This window comes from Barbus barbus (assembly GCF_936440315.1).
Source record: "Barbus barbus genome assembly, chromosome: 13".
In the NCBI taxonomy this organism is placed as follows: domain Eukaryota; kingdom Metazoa; phylum Chordata; class Actinopteri; order Cypriniformes; family Cyprinidae; genus Barbus; species Barbus barbus.
Window position 1 is genome coordinate 8141839 of NC_136741.1, and position 15725 is coordinate 8157563.

Sequence of the window (15725 nt, forward strand, 5' to 3'; positions counted from 1 at the left end):
TTATATCAGTTAAAGAAATTACGGTATTTAACGGTAAATTTAAGTTAAAACCGTAAAACCTAAAACGTTGGTACTGTATTTTATACGGTAGAATTCTGGCAACCACAGCTTCCAGTATTTTACCGTGAATTTGACAGATTTTTTTTTACAGTGTAGACAAATTGGCTGATGAGTTGAAAAGTTAACTTCAAACCCTGCACATAGTCATATGGGAAACTTGCATGTGATCAAAAATTCTGCCCTACAGTGTGGTTGGTCCAGCTGTCACTTTCCAGGTGCTCCCTAACAGCCAGAATTTAACAGCAAGTGAAGTGTCCGAAAAGGCCGGTAAGTAATGAAGACAATGTTTCATGTCTATTAAGAGTGATGTCTGTCACACAGTTGTTTCTGAGACACAATAATGGCTCAAAAGACATACAAAGTAATGTAAAACTTAAAGACCTGATAGGCTTTGTATTGTTGTCTTGACATAAATAAGACATTTGGGCATGACAGAGGGTTTTTTAAATAGCAAATAGCTTTTATTTTATATTGCCAAGAGTTGCCACTAGTCAGATGTTAAAGTCAGTGTAAAGTCAATATTAAATATGTGTTCTGAGTTTGTCACATCACAGAAAAATGTGTTATTACCCAGCCAAGTGTTATTAGGGGGAGGAGCATTCTGATTCTAAAAAGCATTTGATTTGACGAAATGAGTGAGTGCAGCATTCTATATTAATGTGCCAAGCCTATAGCTATAGGACTAGTATAAATAATGTAAATATTAATTGAACATTGCTATATTTGATCATAGTACAGTTGCTGCAGCTTTATAACAGCAATAAGCTAGAAGCTGTGCACTACGGTAGTGATATTTACCACTATTTACTCATGATAAAATCCCTGTAATGCAAAACCTCTTGTGGTTTATTGCTTTATTCAGCAGACTGGCACAGAGTACATGTAAATGTCTTTATTTGTATCAGCTTACAAAAACAATTATGTTGAGAAAACATTAGAATAAACTCTCTGTGACTGTCTTCACATTTATTGTTTCACATGCAGTGGCTCAAAAGAACCTGCTAGAATCAGAGACTGGTCTAAAGGTGCTTCAGGCAGGTGTTGGGGAGGTAAGGATGTGCAGAAACTTGTGTGCCCGTTGTCCTTTCCCACTGAGTTCTGTCTCTTCTATTCTTGAGGATGGAATATCTCACAAGACCCCTGACACCCACCCCCGTCTCATTTGCTTTGTTGCTATGACAACGACATCATACGTGTCAAACTGTCAGGCGCGTTCACGACTCCAAAGCGCGCGGCCGATTGGCATCCCAAATGCTTCTCCCTTCAGAACGCTACATTCCCGCGAAACATCACGATGTCCGTGCCAGGGCTGAGCTCCGTCACCGTTGTTCGTTTCCCGCGAACTTAAACTCACCAGCCGTTACAGTTCCTAACAAAACTGAACGAAATTCAAATGTTAAACCGGCGGAAAAAAGAGCTGTACGGTTATTATTCTGCTCATCTTCGGCGGACCACCGGGCGCGAGCGCTTTCCATCCTCCATTAGTTGATTGATTTTTTGGTGAGTTAAACTTTCTCTTGAACTTAATTAAATGTTACATTGTATTAATGTCATCTTACATTATATTAAACGTTTATTAATCAGGTGCAAGCTTGTACGAGGCAGTAAAATAGCAAAGAATCTGCTTTTTATCCCGTGAATGATCCACCTACCTGTCATTTCAGTTCACTTGATTTCATTGACAGCGTTTTTTTGCTTAGAAATCTCTTGCAGACCAAATTTATCACATACTGTCTAACTCCTTGGTTTTCCCAGCATTCATTTTACTCATGAATCAGATTTGTAATACTGGCCACCTTAAAGACGGGCCAGCCTGTTTTTATTTGAATCTAGGAACCTGCAGTAGTCGTTAAACTGTTTTTCTTGAACAGCTCAGTGATTTGTTGCAATAAAAATGACCAATCAGAATGATTTGCACTCAGAATCTCCGCACAGACAGTGATGTCAGGTAAAGATGGTTGCTGTGGCGACAAGGTCAGTGCGGTGTGCACAGGAGTGATGTAATGCCCTGGCTCCTGTGTGGTGGTCCGCATCATTCCAGCAGAGGGCTAGGGAATATTAGGGGATTCATATGTTGAAATGCCTTGTAATAAACGATTTATATAGTTTCTTCCTCTGGTTTCTCTCATCACTTCCTTGCTTTCTGTCTATTGTCATATTAATGGCCATGGCGCTTACATCAAACGTTGTGATGTTGCCATAGCAACCAGTGACCCCACTGAGATCATACTTCCAGACAGCAGGGTGGGATGGGTAGTTCTGTTTTAAATGTTTTTAATACTCGTCTTTTCCTCATGGCCCCTCTTAATTTTTCCATTTCAAAATGTTACAGATGCACAGTCCTTTATGGTTCCTCAAGGATAGTAAATAGGGTTACATCTCTTGTTTGTATCTATTAGTTTGATGGTAATAACATTAATTGGGGCTATGGGATGTATTAATGATTTGTGATTGTTTTCATCTCTCCGTTTTTCCAGAAGAATGATGGCCATGCGTTGCCGGTGGCAACACGTGTACATGATAACACCCAATGGATGCTCCTCGTGTTTGTGGGTGTGGCTTGTGTGGGTGGACTCCTGGTGGGGGCACTGACCATCGCCTGCCTGCGCACTCATGTCCGCCAGTTGGCCTCAGGGAAACTGGGGCTTGGACCTGAAGCAGGAAATGTGATGCATTATGAGTACCAGGTTTGGGACTGTTTGGCATGCGCACTGCATCACATCTCTGCAGTACAAACATTCTCTGCAACCAAGCTATTTTAATCCCAACTGATTTTAGCAGCTTTGCTAGTGATGGCATTTTACTGTAAGACACTAATGTGATCAGATTTATTTGATTTGAGCATAAGCAAAACAGAGCAAATTGATTAGCTGCGATATTCAGTTACCGTGAATTGTACATGCAGCATGTGCTGCAATTTGTCAGTAGTCTTTTTTTAATTTCTCAGGATCTTTGTCGGCAGCACATGGCTGCTAAGTCCTCTCTTGGAAGGCAGGACTGCGGGGTCGGAACTGCAGGTGGTGCTGGTCCAGGAGGAGGAGGAGGTGGTGGGGGAGGAACAGATACATCACGAGTTAGCAGTGTGTCGTCACAGTTCAGTGATGCACCTCAGCCAAGCCCTAGTTCACACAGCAGCACCCCCTCCTGGTGTGAGGAGCCAGCGCAGTCTAATATGGATATCTCTACAGGGCACATGATACTGGTAGACATGCAACCCCCTATTTACAGATGCAGAAAATAAAAAAGAAAAATTAGCTTCCAAAGCATAACAATAAAGGCCCATTTACATCAAGAATGATAACTATAAAGATAACTATATTAGCATCCACAGCAATGGACTATAATGTTCTGTTATGGTCAGATATAGTCTGTTATAGCAGGCATGCTGCAGTTTTTTTGTTTGGCACTTTAAATGCTTGTGCTGTTTAAGGTTGAACTGGATTCTCATTGGCCGTCAGTGTTTAATCATTCATCAGCTGGGGAAAAAAACTGAAAGTGATTCCAATGATATCGTTCCTCTTCTGTTGTCATTATAGTTTCGGTTTGAACTTGCATACTCACATATAATTTGAACGATTATTAAAACTTTATAGGATAACACTTTATTTTAAGGTGTTACACGTTACATGTACATAACATAGTAATAACAGTATAATTACAAATAACAAACTAAACCAAAGCATAACATTTACATTATAGTAAGTACACATAGTTAAGTAATTTTACTCAGTACTTGTTGTTTAATTGCACTGTAAAAATGTATACACTGTATACTTGAAGTGTAACTGTTTGTAGTTATAGTCCTTGGTGTGAACAGCCCTTCATTTTTTCACTTTGTTTAATGCTTTGATTATGAATTGTCCTTCAGCTGCTTATACACATTCATATTTATTCCATGGTTTTGCAAAGAATGTTTTGTTCCTGTTTTAAATTTGTTGGTTGTTGTTGGTTAGCATTCGTTAAATTTTCATGTGTTTTTTAAGTATCACATGAATGAGCAGCTGAGAAATCAGAGGTCTCTATTGTGGTCTCTCTCATGCTTTCTAGGCATATATGGAGGATCATCTGAAGAATAAAGACCGTTTGCTCAAAGAGTGGGAGGCTCTGTGCTCCTATCAGGCAGAACCCAGCACCATCTCAGCTGCCCAGAGTGAAATTAACGTCAAGAAGAACCGCTGCGCCGATGCCGTGCCCTGTGAGTAAGACTTTAATGCTTCCCTACCCCCCTGCTTGTCTTGAAACTCCTTCATTTTCTATGTAAATGTGTCTGAAGGGTTTTTGGAAATTTTCGGTGAGAACACATTACTCACACTATTATTTATACTAAAAATGGCATATAGTAGTGCATAAGTACACAAATTGGAATGCAATCTGTCTCGTCACACAACCTGATTGACTTTTCCTCTTTTTACTGGATTAGGTATGTAACTGTCAGTTGCTTTTGCAGATGACCATTCTAGAGTGAAGCTGAAGGCTGAGATTAACCCCTCCAGGACAGATTACATCAACGCTAGCACGATTGTAAGTATGTGCACTTGATGGTCCTCTTTGCCCTGGACCTCATCATGGGATTTATGTCTTTAGAATCGGAAATATGACAGTTTGAAGAGCCTTTATAATGGTCTCTTTCCTGCTCTCTGTAGCTGAAATCTAAAGCTAGAAAGCCTTCCTTTCCTTGCATCCCTTTCTGTTACCAAGGCGATAATTCATTTATTCCTCATATTCCTCATGCAAGGCTGCCACTGGTTTTGGAATCCCCTTCTCAGTGTTGCCATGGATACATTGTTTTGATCTCATTCAGGATGTTTAGGTTTGGAATCACCTGCTGCTCTGTTGTAGTCGAGAGCGAGGGATCATCAATTAAGCCTTCATGCACCTTGGATCACATTAATGGCCTGTTGTCGTGGAGATGGGCAGATCCAGGGTTAAGAGGGCTAAAGCACTGACCCCTGACCTTTTGTCTCCTGTTGACCCTTAAGATCGAGCATGACCCCCGGATGCCTGCGTATATTGCCACCCAAGGTCCTCTCTCACACACCATCTCTGATTTCTGGCAGGTCAGTCACATGTGTGGATTTAAAGGTGCCATAGAATGGAAAACTGTATTTACCTTGGCATAGTTGAATAATAAGAGTTCTGTACATGGAAATGACATACCGTGAGCCTCAAACACTGTTGTTTCCTTGTGAATCTTGTGAATGCAAAAGACCACTGAAAAATAGCCGAATCAGAACATAACACCGACTGTGACATTACAGTCAGGATCACTAATACTTACGCCCCCAACATTTGCATATACCCACCCCTAGCCCAGCCGCCAGCCAATCCATCAGAAGTTCTGCAGGTATTGTGAAGAAACAAGCGAGGACAACAACGAAAATGGCAGATCATGGAAATTAATAAATGTTATGTTCCAGGCTGTGCATGGGATGGGAAGTGCAGGAATGGGTTGGTGTCTGTATTCAGAAAGGCACAGAAAGCAAATAACATGTTCTAATAAAATAACACGAGCCATTAAAGGGACATGGTTAGCTCCTTTCTAGCGGTAGCCAGTTACATTACAGTACATAAGATTTAACTTACCACATAAACAGAGTAAGGAGAGATGACTGAGGATGATGGCGAATGATTTACAGATCCTGAGCACCACTGACAAGCATCTTATCTTGTAAAATGTGTGGTAAGTACTGCCGCTCCATAGTATAAACAAAGCAAGTGCAATCTCGAAAGTGAAAGTAAAAAGCGATCATGCATTTGAAAGCAGTTTCAATGTCCAGAATATTAATAGCGGCTCCCTGATGCCCGCATTTTATTTACAGTATAATTACCCGACGATATAACTGCGCGAGAAAGTATTGAAATATATATTTTCCCTGTGTTTCCTTCCTGCTGTGTGAGCTACTGAAATGAGCCGCACTGTGAAACAGCCAATCAGAGCAGAGCTCAACATTATTATTCATGACCCTTCCGAATAAGGTAATAACAGGCCATTTCATTCTAGGGAGAAATCCTAGGGTTGTAAATGGACATGTAAAACCGTTTCTGGAGAATTTTTGCCCTTACCTAAGCCACATACCTTCTATGTAGATATCAGAGAAAATTTTAAATATTGTATCAATACATTCTATGGCACCTTTATTAGCAATGTAGTCATTTGATGTAAAGATATTAAAGTTGCTTGAAAAGTACACTACCATTTGAAAGTTTGGGGGGTCAATGAAATTCAATTTTTTCAATGATATTAATACTTTTATTCAACAAGGATGCATAAAATCGATTTATAAACGTCATAATTCTGAAAAAAAAATTATCAAAAATATTAAGCTACACAACTGTTTTCATGGTTAATATCAGTAATAGTTTATTGAATGATTTCTAAAAGATCATGTGACACTGAAGACTGGAGTAATGGCTGCAGAAATTTCAGCTTTACCATCAAAGAAGCAAAAAAAACCCCAAAACTTAGTATAAAAGTGGAGCCTTGGTTTTGAAGCCTTGGTGAACATAGAAGTTTAAAAAAAAAAAAACATCTTTTTAAAAACATCTTGATGCCACATATTTGAATGGTCGTGTATATTTTACACAGTTCTATGAATTAGTGCTTATTTTCTGTGAATACTGCGTGAATGGCATGTTTTGTAAGCCATGTATATTGCACAGATGGTTTGGGAGAGCGGGTGTACAGTCATAGTGATGATGACGGCTCTGGTTGAGGACGGAGAAAAGCAGTGTGATCGCTATTGGCCTGATGAGGGCTCTTCTCTCTACCACATTTATGAGGTTTGTGTGAACTTGTGAATCTCATAGGATGTCCTGAGATGTTTGCTTTATGTAGTGTAAACTACATCAAATATTATGTTCACCTTTAATTATCTCACTCAGGTGAACCTGGTATCTGAGCATATCTGGTGTAATGACTTCCTGGTGCGGAGTTTCTACCTGAAGAACGTCCAAACCCAGGAAACTCGTACCCTCACTCAGTTCCACTTCCTGAGCTGGCCCGCAAAGGGAATACCCACCTCCACACGGCCTCTGCTGGACTTCCGCAGGTACTGTGCATGCTCGCATACATAATATGTATGTATTTCTATTTATATATATTGTATTAAAGTATTTACAAATGTAGGCCCAATAATCACCTGGTCATGATTGTTTGCATGTAATTATTTGAGATCACCACAATTGTTGTACAAATCTGAAGAGTGTACAGAAAGTTTAAAAGTATATAATAAAATGAGAACCATTATCATTGTAATTATTTATATTTGATATATATATTTGTATTTTGTTCATTTACTATTTATTGTAATTATATATTAAGATGCGCTGGGTAATATTTAAAAAAATACATACATATTTTAATATTTAAAATATTGTTATTCATGTCATTTTCCCCAGTGCTATATTATTATTATTATTGTTATAAAATGTTTACTCTGTCTACTATTACTATTATACAGCTGGAAATTAGACATTTTTTAAATTCAGGGTAAACATATGTGTTCTTAAGCTGTTTGTGTGGTAAGTTAAGTTTACATTATAAGTGTCATGCACAAAAAAGGACTAAATAATTAGTTGCAATTTTCATTAGGCAAAAGTTATTATACCCAAAATTCCATAATTGTGACAACTCTATGTATATGTCATTTCCACTTCAAGTTCTCCATTTGCTCTCTCTTTTCTTCTAGCTTCCATTACATGATGTCATTCCATCACTCTTCACTCTGTTTCCTCCATTGTCTTCAGTCTCTTTACCACAGTCTCTTTGAACATCTTACCCACTCTCTGTCTCTTTCTGAGAGCGATGGAGCGCAGTAGCGAGTATTGCACAGCTGTCTGTGTCATTTTTGTGGTTTGCAGCTAGTAGTCTGGTTCCAGTTGCATAGTCACAAAAATGAGCACAGACAGGTGTGGCTGCAGCAACGCTGATGAAACGCTCCATCGCCTAACTCCCCCCTCCCACTTTCTCTCTGCGTGATTCTCTGTCGACCTCTTCATCTTAGTCTCTTTTCGTTTCCTTCTCTATGTCTCTCTCCTTTCTTCACTCATGTTCATTTCATGCGTTTTGGTGTTGATGGTTGATGTTGCTTGTTCGGTTGATGTTGCTTTTTTCTTACCACTCTTAACTGTGGTATAACTATGCTCTTTTTGATCTCTCTGGCTCTCTACTGTGAAGTGGTCCTGATGTTTTCCTCTGATCTCTGTGGGTCTCTACTCTACATAAACCTAGATTTTCACATTGTTTGCAAGGCGACCACTGTTTCGAAGTTTCCCTCATCTTTATTCATTTTGTTTTTCACAAATATCTGCAATTATATTAAACTACTCAATATATTCCACTCTAGGCACCATTTAAACTTTGTTTCATAGTTAACTGTAAGCTTTATCCAAGCATTCGTCATCATCATACTAATCACAATCATCATAATATTCTATAAGTACTAAAATAAATAATACCCAGAGCAACATTTATATTTATTTGTATTTTCTGCCATCATAAATAAAGATCACAATAATTATAGGGTTAGTTCACCCAAAAATTAAAATTCTGTCATTAATTACTCACCCTCATGTCGTTCCAATCACGTAAGACCTTCATTCATCTTCGGAATGCAAATTAAGAAATTTTGATGCATCCTGTGAGCTCTCTGACCCTCCCATAAATAGCAAGGATCCTTACACGATCAATGTTCAGAAACATAGTAAGGACATCGGTAGGGATGGGTATCGTTAAGGTTTTAACGGTATTACTACTCTTACCGATACTGCTTATCGATCCGGTACTTTAACGGTATTCTTATCGGTACTTTTTGTTTTACTTTGTTTCTTTGTTTATATTCTTACAGTATCTTATCTTATGTATATAAAACACTAAAAATGCCTGCACTTCATCAATTTGTACATGCACCAGTGTGCAGGTATTTTTAGTGTTTTATATACATAAGATAAGATACAGTAACAACATGAACAAAGAAACAAAGTAAAACAAACTGACAAATACAATAAAACAAACACACAAACGAAATGAAATAAACAGTGCTTTCATTTTTCCATGAAGGTCTACTAATATTAATGTTCAGGTAAGTAATAACTACAAAATAAATCTAAAAGTAAAGATGTAAATGAGCACTGCATAGTTTTCACTGTATGTACTGATAGATTCATGCTTATTAAAGCTATAACGTTGTTCAGATTAAGAGCTGTGGGTGATTTTCTCTTTGCATTTTGTTGTTTGATTAACATTGATGGCTCAAGCTCCAGTCTGATACTTTAAGACAATATACTGACACGCATCAGATTTTCTCCCAGCTGTTCTCGTCCACTTAAAACATAAAAGTGAAGACTCTCATAACCGGCCATTTTGACACATTTTGTGTGTATTTTCTGGCATATTTTTGTGTGTTATTTCGACGCGCCCGAAGCTCAAAGTGTACTTTGCTTGTCCGTTTTGGAGCACGCCGCCGCGCAGGCACACGCGCGCACACACATTTCAGCCTGGGGAACAGCGTCACTTGTTCAGATTGTACTATCAACGTTTTACTATCAAATATGTCCTGCAATGTAGCAACAGTAAAGACGGCATTTTACAACAATCACCGATTGAGCTGATTCAGATGTTAAGTTTTGGTTCGGAGGAACGAATCCGCGCCGCTATGAAGGGAAGGGAGTTGTGCTAGAAGAAATGCGGCTATAATCCTTGGAAGCCAAAATCAAAAAAATAAATAAAAAATACTTAGCTTAATATAACAGCCACAGGCCTAAAGTGTGAGCAGATGTTTGAATTTAGTTCTCTCTTCTATCATAATTAAACAGGACTTTCATGTTTCATGCTGAAGCTCCTCCGCGTGAGCGCGATCTCGCTTCTGAATTGCGAATAGCAAACATGCATCATAGACAAATGTTTGAATATTATTGCACATAAAAACAGCTGGCGACATTATATATATATAGTAGGGATGTGCATCTCCATAACTGAGGCCGATGCGATACGCATCTCGATGCATAGCCAACGATGCGATACATTAAAGATACATATAGGCAGCTACCGATGCGATGCGATACGATTCACTGCTATTACGATGCGGTGCGATACGATTTCGATTCGATTCAACACGATGTGATTCAGTGTAATAGATGCAATGGAGAAAAATAATATGCTGTGCAATTCAATATGTAGATTAATTTTTTTTATTTATTTTTTTTCGACAGAAATCTTATCTTAAAATATCTTAAGTGCCATCTGACTTTTTACACATGGCTCTTTCACAAACAAAAGATTCGGTTTTTTTACAAAACCAAAAGATTAAATAAAAACAGACATTCTTTTCCTGTCTTGTCTCTAGTTACTTTTAACAGCTCAAACATTTAACAGGTGAAACAATTTAAGAATGCTGCTCAGGGATAAACAATAAAGAAATGTTCTGTAACTTCAAGTGTGTTGTTAAATTAGTCGTACTGCCTGTATATTTTATAGCGGCGCGACATATTTTACAAATTGCATGGGTTTTGTCAAGATTTCCATCTCGCTTATAAAACCCAAAGTATTTCCAAACACTGGATTTAAAATGACTTGGTGGAAGAAAGAGTTCCGAGTCTGCCATGTTAATCCGTTCTAGGTGGTAATTCTCAGGAGGACACCTCTTGGTCTACGTAGTGTTGTTGTGATACGTCATAATCACGTAGCAGCTGCAGTGGTGATGAGAGAACGCGCTTTCGCAACAGTTCAGAAAGGAGAAATCAATCTAAAAGTTACATAACAAAATATTGGTCGCTTTATAAATATTAAAAGAATACCGCATCTAATAATAATTATATATGAATAAATCGCTTTTTACCGATGCAGATATGTTAGAAACGATGCATCGCGATACAAATGCCAACTCCGATTCACGCTTATTTAAATCGATGCATCGCATCATAAGCTTTTATGCCGATGCACCGATAGATATATTATAGTTATCCCTAATATATAGAGAGAGAGCGAGAGAGAGAGAGAGATAGAGAGCAACAATAAATGTATGTGTGTTTTCTTAATTTCTCCAATACCGACAGAAGTACCGAATAACGTCAGAGCTTATCGATACTCCGGTCTTTCATAATTTAGCCCCGATACCGATTTAATACCGAGTTTCGGTACCCATCCCTAGACATCGGTAAAATAATCCATGTGACATCAGGGGTCCGTTCAACCGTAATTTTACGAAGCTATGAGAATATATTTTGTGCGCAAAAGAAAAAAAAAAAATTATTCAACAATTTGTCTCCTCCGCGTCACCCTGGCACCATTTTGGAGAGGATCCACTGAACGTAAACAACATATGCTGTTTTGTGTCGGCCGCACCACACAGATGCGTTTTCAATAGGGATGCACCGAATGTTCGGCAACCGAAATTGTTCGGCTGAGAATAGCGAATATGCGAAAAGACCAAATAATATGTACCGAACAATGTGACGCGATCAAATAGAGCCGCGCACTAATGCAGCAAACACGTCTGTGTGAAAGTATTTAAAATTGTCAGAGAAAGACGCAAAAATCATTACAAGCATGAAGCACCGACAGTAAGAGACTAGGAATGAGAATAGGAAGAGGTGATTGTTGCTGGTTACTGTGATGATTGAAATAGTGAAATGGCCTCAAACGATTAGTAAATATACCGCAGTATGTTATGTTTTCTAATACACGCACGAATTGCATGCATTCAAACAGTGCTGCACGAGCTCGCAGCAAAGTCCAAAGCGCGAGGAAAATCTGCGCTAACACACTGTTACTCATCATTTGCTCAGTAACATTTTTATAACTCTTTTAAAGACATGTGACAATGTGATACGTGTGATAAACATCTTCCCAATTTTGTAATGAGAATCATTTAAATATCTGCATGCTGTTGTCAACAAAAAGAAGCATAAAGATCTTCCTGCGGGTTTCTGCCAAAATAAAATCTAAGAAAAAGCAACAACTCCATCAACGTTTATAAATGTTAGTATTGTCATTTTACTGTTGTTCTTTAAATTAAAATAAAAAAATAAGACAATGATAATGATAATAATAATTACCCTACAACAGCTCTATACATGTATTATAACATTCACACATAGTGTTCAAATTGGGATCTGTAATATATTCTAATGTTTTAAAATAAGTCTCTTCTACTCAGCAAGGCTGCATTTATTTGTACAGTAAAAAATACATGCCTAATTCAAGAAGGGGGTCTCAAAAATGGCCAAAAAATATTATTTTAGTAACTTATTAATTTTAAGTTAAATAGTGCTTTGTTGGTATAATGTCTGATAGAATGTAAAAAAATGTTCAGTGTTAAGTAAATATTTTTAAATTGTTGTTTTGTTTTGCTTCGGCCAAGAATTTTCATTTCGGTGCATCTCTAGTTTTCTACGTTGTTTGATCTTTGATCTGAACGAAAACTACATATCAGCGTGACGCAGCTGACACAGAATAGCATACACTGTTTACATTCAGCGGATACTCTCCAAAATGGCGCCGGGGTGACGCGGAGGACACGAATTGTTGAATAAAGTCGTTTTTTTTTTCTTCTTTTGTGCACAAATAGTATTCTCGTAGCTTCGTAAAATAACAGTTGAACCCCTGATGTCACATTTATTATTTTACTGATGTCCTTGCTATGTTTCTTTTTGGGTGAACTATCCCTTTAATACTAATATAAACATAGTAATACTAATATAAACACATAAATGTTTTGTTTTATAAACTTTATAAATTAAAAATATATGTCATCATATTTATGCCATTATTTCAGTACAAATCACAATCATCATTATACTAAAATAAACATTTAAAAAGGAAAAATAAACATATATATACACACATATATACAAAGGTTGTGGTAAGAATGTTTTAAATAAATAAAGTTTTTTATTTCACAAGGATGCATTAAATTGAACCAAAACCACAGTAAAGACTTTTACAATGTTACAAAAAATTCTGTTTCAAATAAATGCTGTCTTTTTTTATTTCTTCAAACAATCCTTAAACAATCTGTCACAGTTTTCACACAAATATTAATTAGCAAAACTGTTTTCATCATTGATAATTATAAGAAATGTTTCTTGAGCACCAAATCGGCATATTAAAACAATTTCTGAAGAATCATGTGACACCTAAATAATGTCTGGAAATTCAGCTTTGCCATCACAGGAATAAATTACATTTTCAAATATATTAAAACAGAAAACCGTTTTCTAATTGTATAATTGAGTAACTTTTTACTGTATCTTTCAAATCAAACTATATAGACGTCAAGTCAAATAAATATAGCCTTAATGAGCATAATAGACTTCAAAAACATAAAAAATCATACCAACCCCAAACCTTTAAATGGTAGTGTATATACAGTACATAGTTGTTTTTTTAAATAAATTTTATACAGATTTCTATAGCTATTTATGTAATTAAAAAATAGAAATGTAATTAAAAAACTATAATGCTTGTTGTTTAACATGGAAGATTTGCATTAAGGATTTTGAATGATCTTCTTCAGGCAAATCTTTATACACCTTTATGTGCATTCCCGTGCACAGCTGACAGAGATAGACATGTCATGACAACTCCGAACCGTCATTTCATTTACTCAGAACTAATAAGCCTACAGTCATGGCCAAAAATATTGGCACCCTTGGTAAATATGATCAAAGAAGGCTGTGAAAATTAATCTGCATTGTTAATCCTTTTGATCTTTTATTAAAACAATTCACAAAAATCTAACCTTCCATTGGATAATAAGAATTTAAAATGAGGGGAAATATCATTATGAAATAAATGTTTTTCTCTAATACACATTGCCCACAATTAACGGCACCCTTTTATTCAATACTTTTTGAAACCTCCATTTGCCGGTTTAACAGCTCAAAATTTTCTCCTATAATACCTGATGAGGATGGAGAACACCTGACAAGAGATCAGAGACCATTCATCCAGAATCACTCCAGACCTTTTAGATTCACAGCTCCATGACGGTGCTTCTTCTCTTCGGTTCACCTCATTTTCTATAGGGTTCAGGCCAGAGGACTGGAATGGCCATAGCAGAAGCTTGGTTTTGTGCTCAGTGGCCCATTTTTGTGTTATTTTTTAAGTTTGTGTTTGGATTATTGTACGGTTGAAAGATCCAAACATGGCCCATTACAAGATTTCTTTTTTATTTTTTTATTATGCAAACAAACATGCTATTTACAGGTGACAAATCAGATACAGAGTAACCAGGGTCAACAAAACATACATGACAGCCAACATGGTTAGTGTGTGTGTGTGTGTGTGTGTGTGTGTGTGTGTGTGACTGGGTGTTGGGTTTGGAAGTATAACTAAACAAAATAATAAAAAATGAAATAAATTAATCCAAAAAAAAGAAAAGAAAGTACAACAGTAATGATAACAGTAATAATAATAATAATAGTAACATTAATAACAATAATTATAGTAATTAATTAAAAAAAAAAAAAAAAAAAAAAATGTGGGGAAAGTTGGAGGATTAGAAAGAGGACAAAATAGTAATAATAATAGTAGTAATCATAGTATTAATAACAAAATAATAATATTAATAATAGAGAGAAAATAATAATAATAATAATAATAAATCTAAAAAGAGTAAGATATTGTAAGGCTGCCTCTGGGCCCTCCGTGGGCAAGGCATAGTTTAGGCCCAGGACGAGCCATATAGGAGAGGAGCTGCAGGGCACAAGGACCAAAGTCTCACCCCCGGCCGCCACTCACATGCCGTGTTTACCTTACATATGGACTGTATATGTATTGTTAAGTGTATGATGCATTAAAAAAGTGTGACGTGCAGTGTGCAGTTTTTTTTCCTCTTCCCTTGCTTGTTTTAAAATAGATGTATGTATACCGTCTAGTGATGCATTAAAAGAAACAAGGCATGTAGTGCTGAACCTGCCAGAGGCAAGAAAACCAGGCCAAAGCTGGTACAGGTTGGAGATACAAGGCCCCCGGCCCCCGGCCCCACAGCACACCCACCAACCACTAAACCCAACCACACAGGGCCACAGCCAACCGAGGCCCAGAGGCGTGAAAAGAGAAAGAGAAAAGAAAAGAGAGAGAAGAAAAGAAAAAAAAAGTGCAGAGAGCAGAAAGCGACCGTAAGAAAGGATAGAGAAAGATAAAAAAATAAATAATAATAAAATTAATAATAGAAAAATATTTTAAGTTTTTGATTTAGTTTGATATTAGCCTTTGTTGCTACCTCTTCCTAACCCCCCTCCCCAAAAATCTTATGTAGATATTGATGAATGGTGTGTTGTTGAGGGTGGCTTCAGACAGAGAGGGTCAGTGGATTCATGATTGATGGAAGTTTATGAGAGATAACAAAGGGGGGTTCAATTCTGTTGTATTATTTTGAGTGGAAGTTGATAGGTTTTCCATGGAGATGTAGTCTGTTATTAAGTTTTTCCAAGATGAAATATGTATGTTATTCCTTGATTTCCAGTTCATGAGGATAGTTTTCTTGGCGATAGTTAGAGCTACTAAGAGTAATTTACTATCTGTATCGTTTGAGTTGATTATGGATGTGTCACCTAATATACAGAGGGAAGGAGACAATGGGATGTGACATCCCATATGGTTGGATAGTGACTCAGTAACATTTTCCCAAAATTCTTTAATTGGGGTGCAATGCCACAAGGCG

At 37.1% G+C, this 15725-nt stretch overlaps 1 protein-coding gene across 1 annotated transcript in view; it reads left to right on the forward strand.

Moving 5' to 3' along the window:
* Positions 1-15725, forward strand: part of LOC306878911 (receptor-type tyrosine-protein phosphatase-like N) — a gene marked incomplete at its 5' end in the record, with an annotated part of 30222 nt that overhangs the window by 10429 nt on the left and 4068 nt on the right. Inside the window, 9 exons of the mRNA XM_079431508.1 lie at positions 248-327; positions 1045-1109; positions 2538-2747; positions 3008-3262; positions 4108-4255; positions 4508-4581; positions 5040-5117; positions 6721-6840; positions 6943-7109. Coding sequence (XP_079287634.1) covers positions 248-327; positions 1045-1109; positions 2538-2747; positions 3008-3262; positions 4108-4255; positions 4508-4581; positions 5040-5117; positions 6721-6840; positions 6943-7109 — 1197 coding nt within the window. The remainder of the gene's footprint in view (positions 1-247; positions 328-1044; positions 1110-2537; positions 2748-3007; positions 3263-4107; positions 4256-4507; positions 4582-5039; positions 5118-6720; positions 6841-6942; positions 7110-15725) is intronic.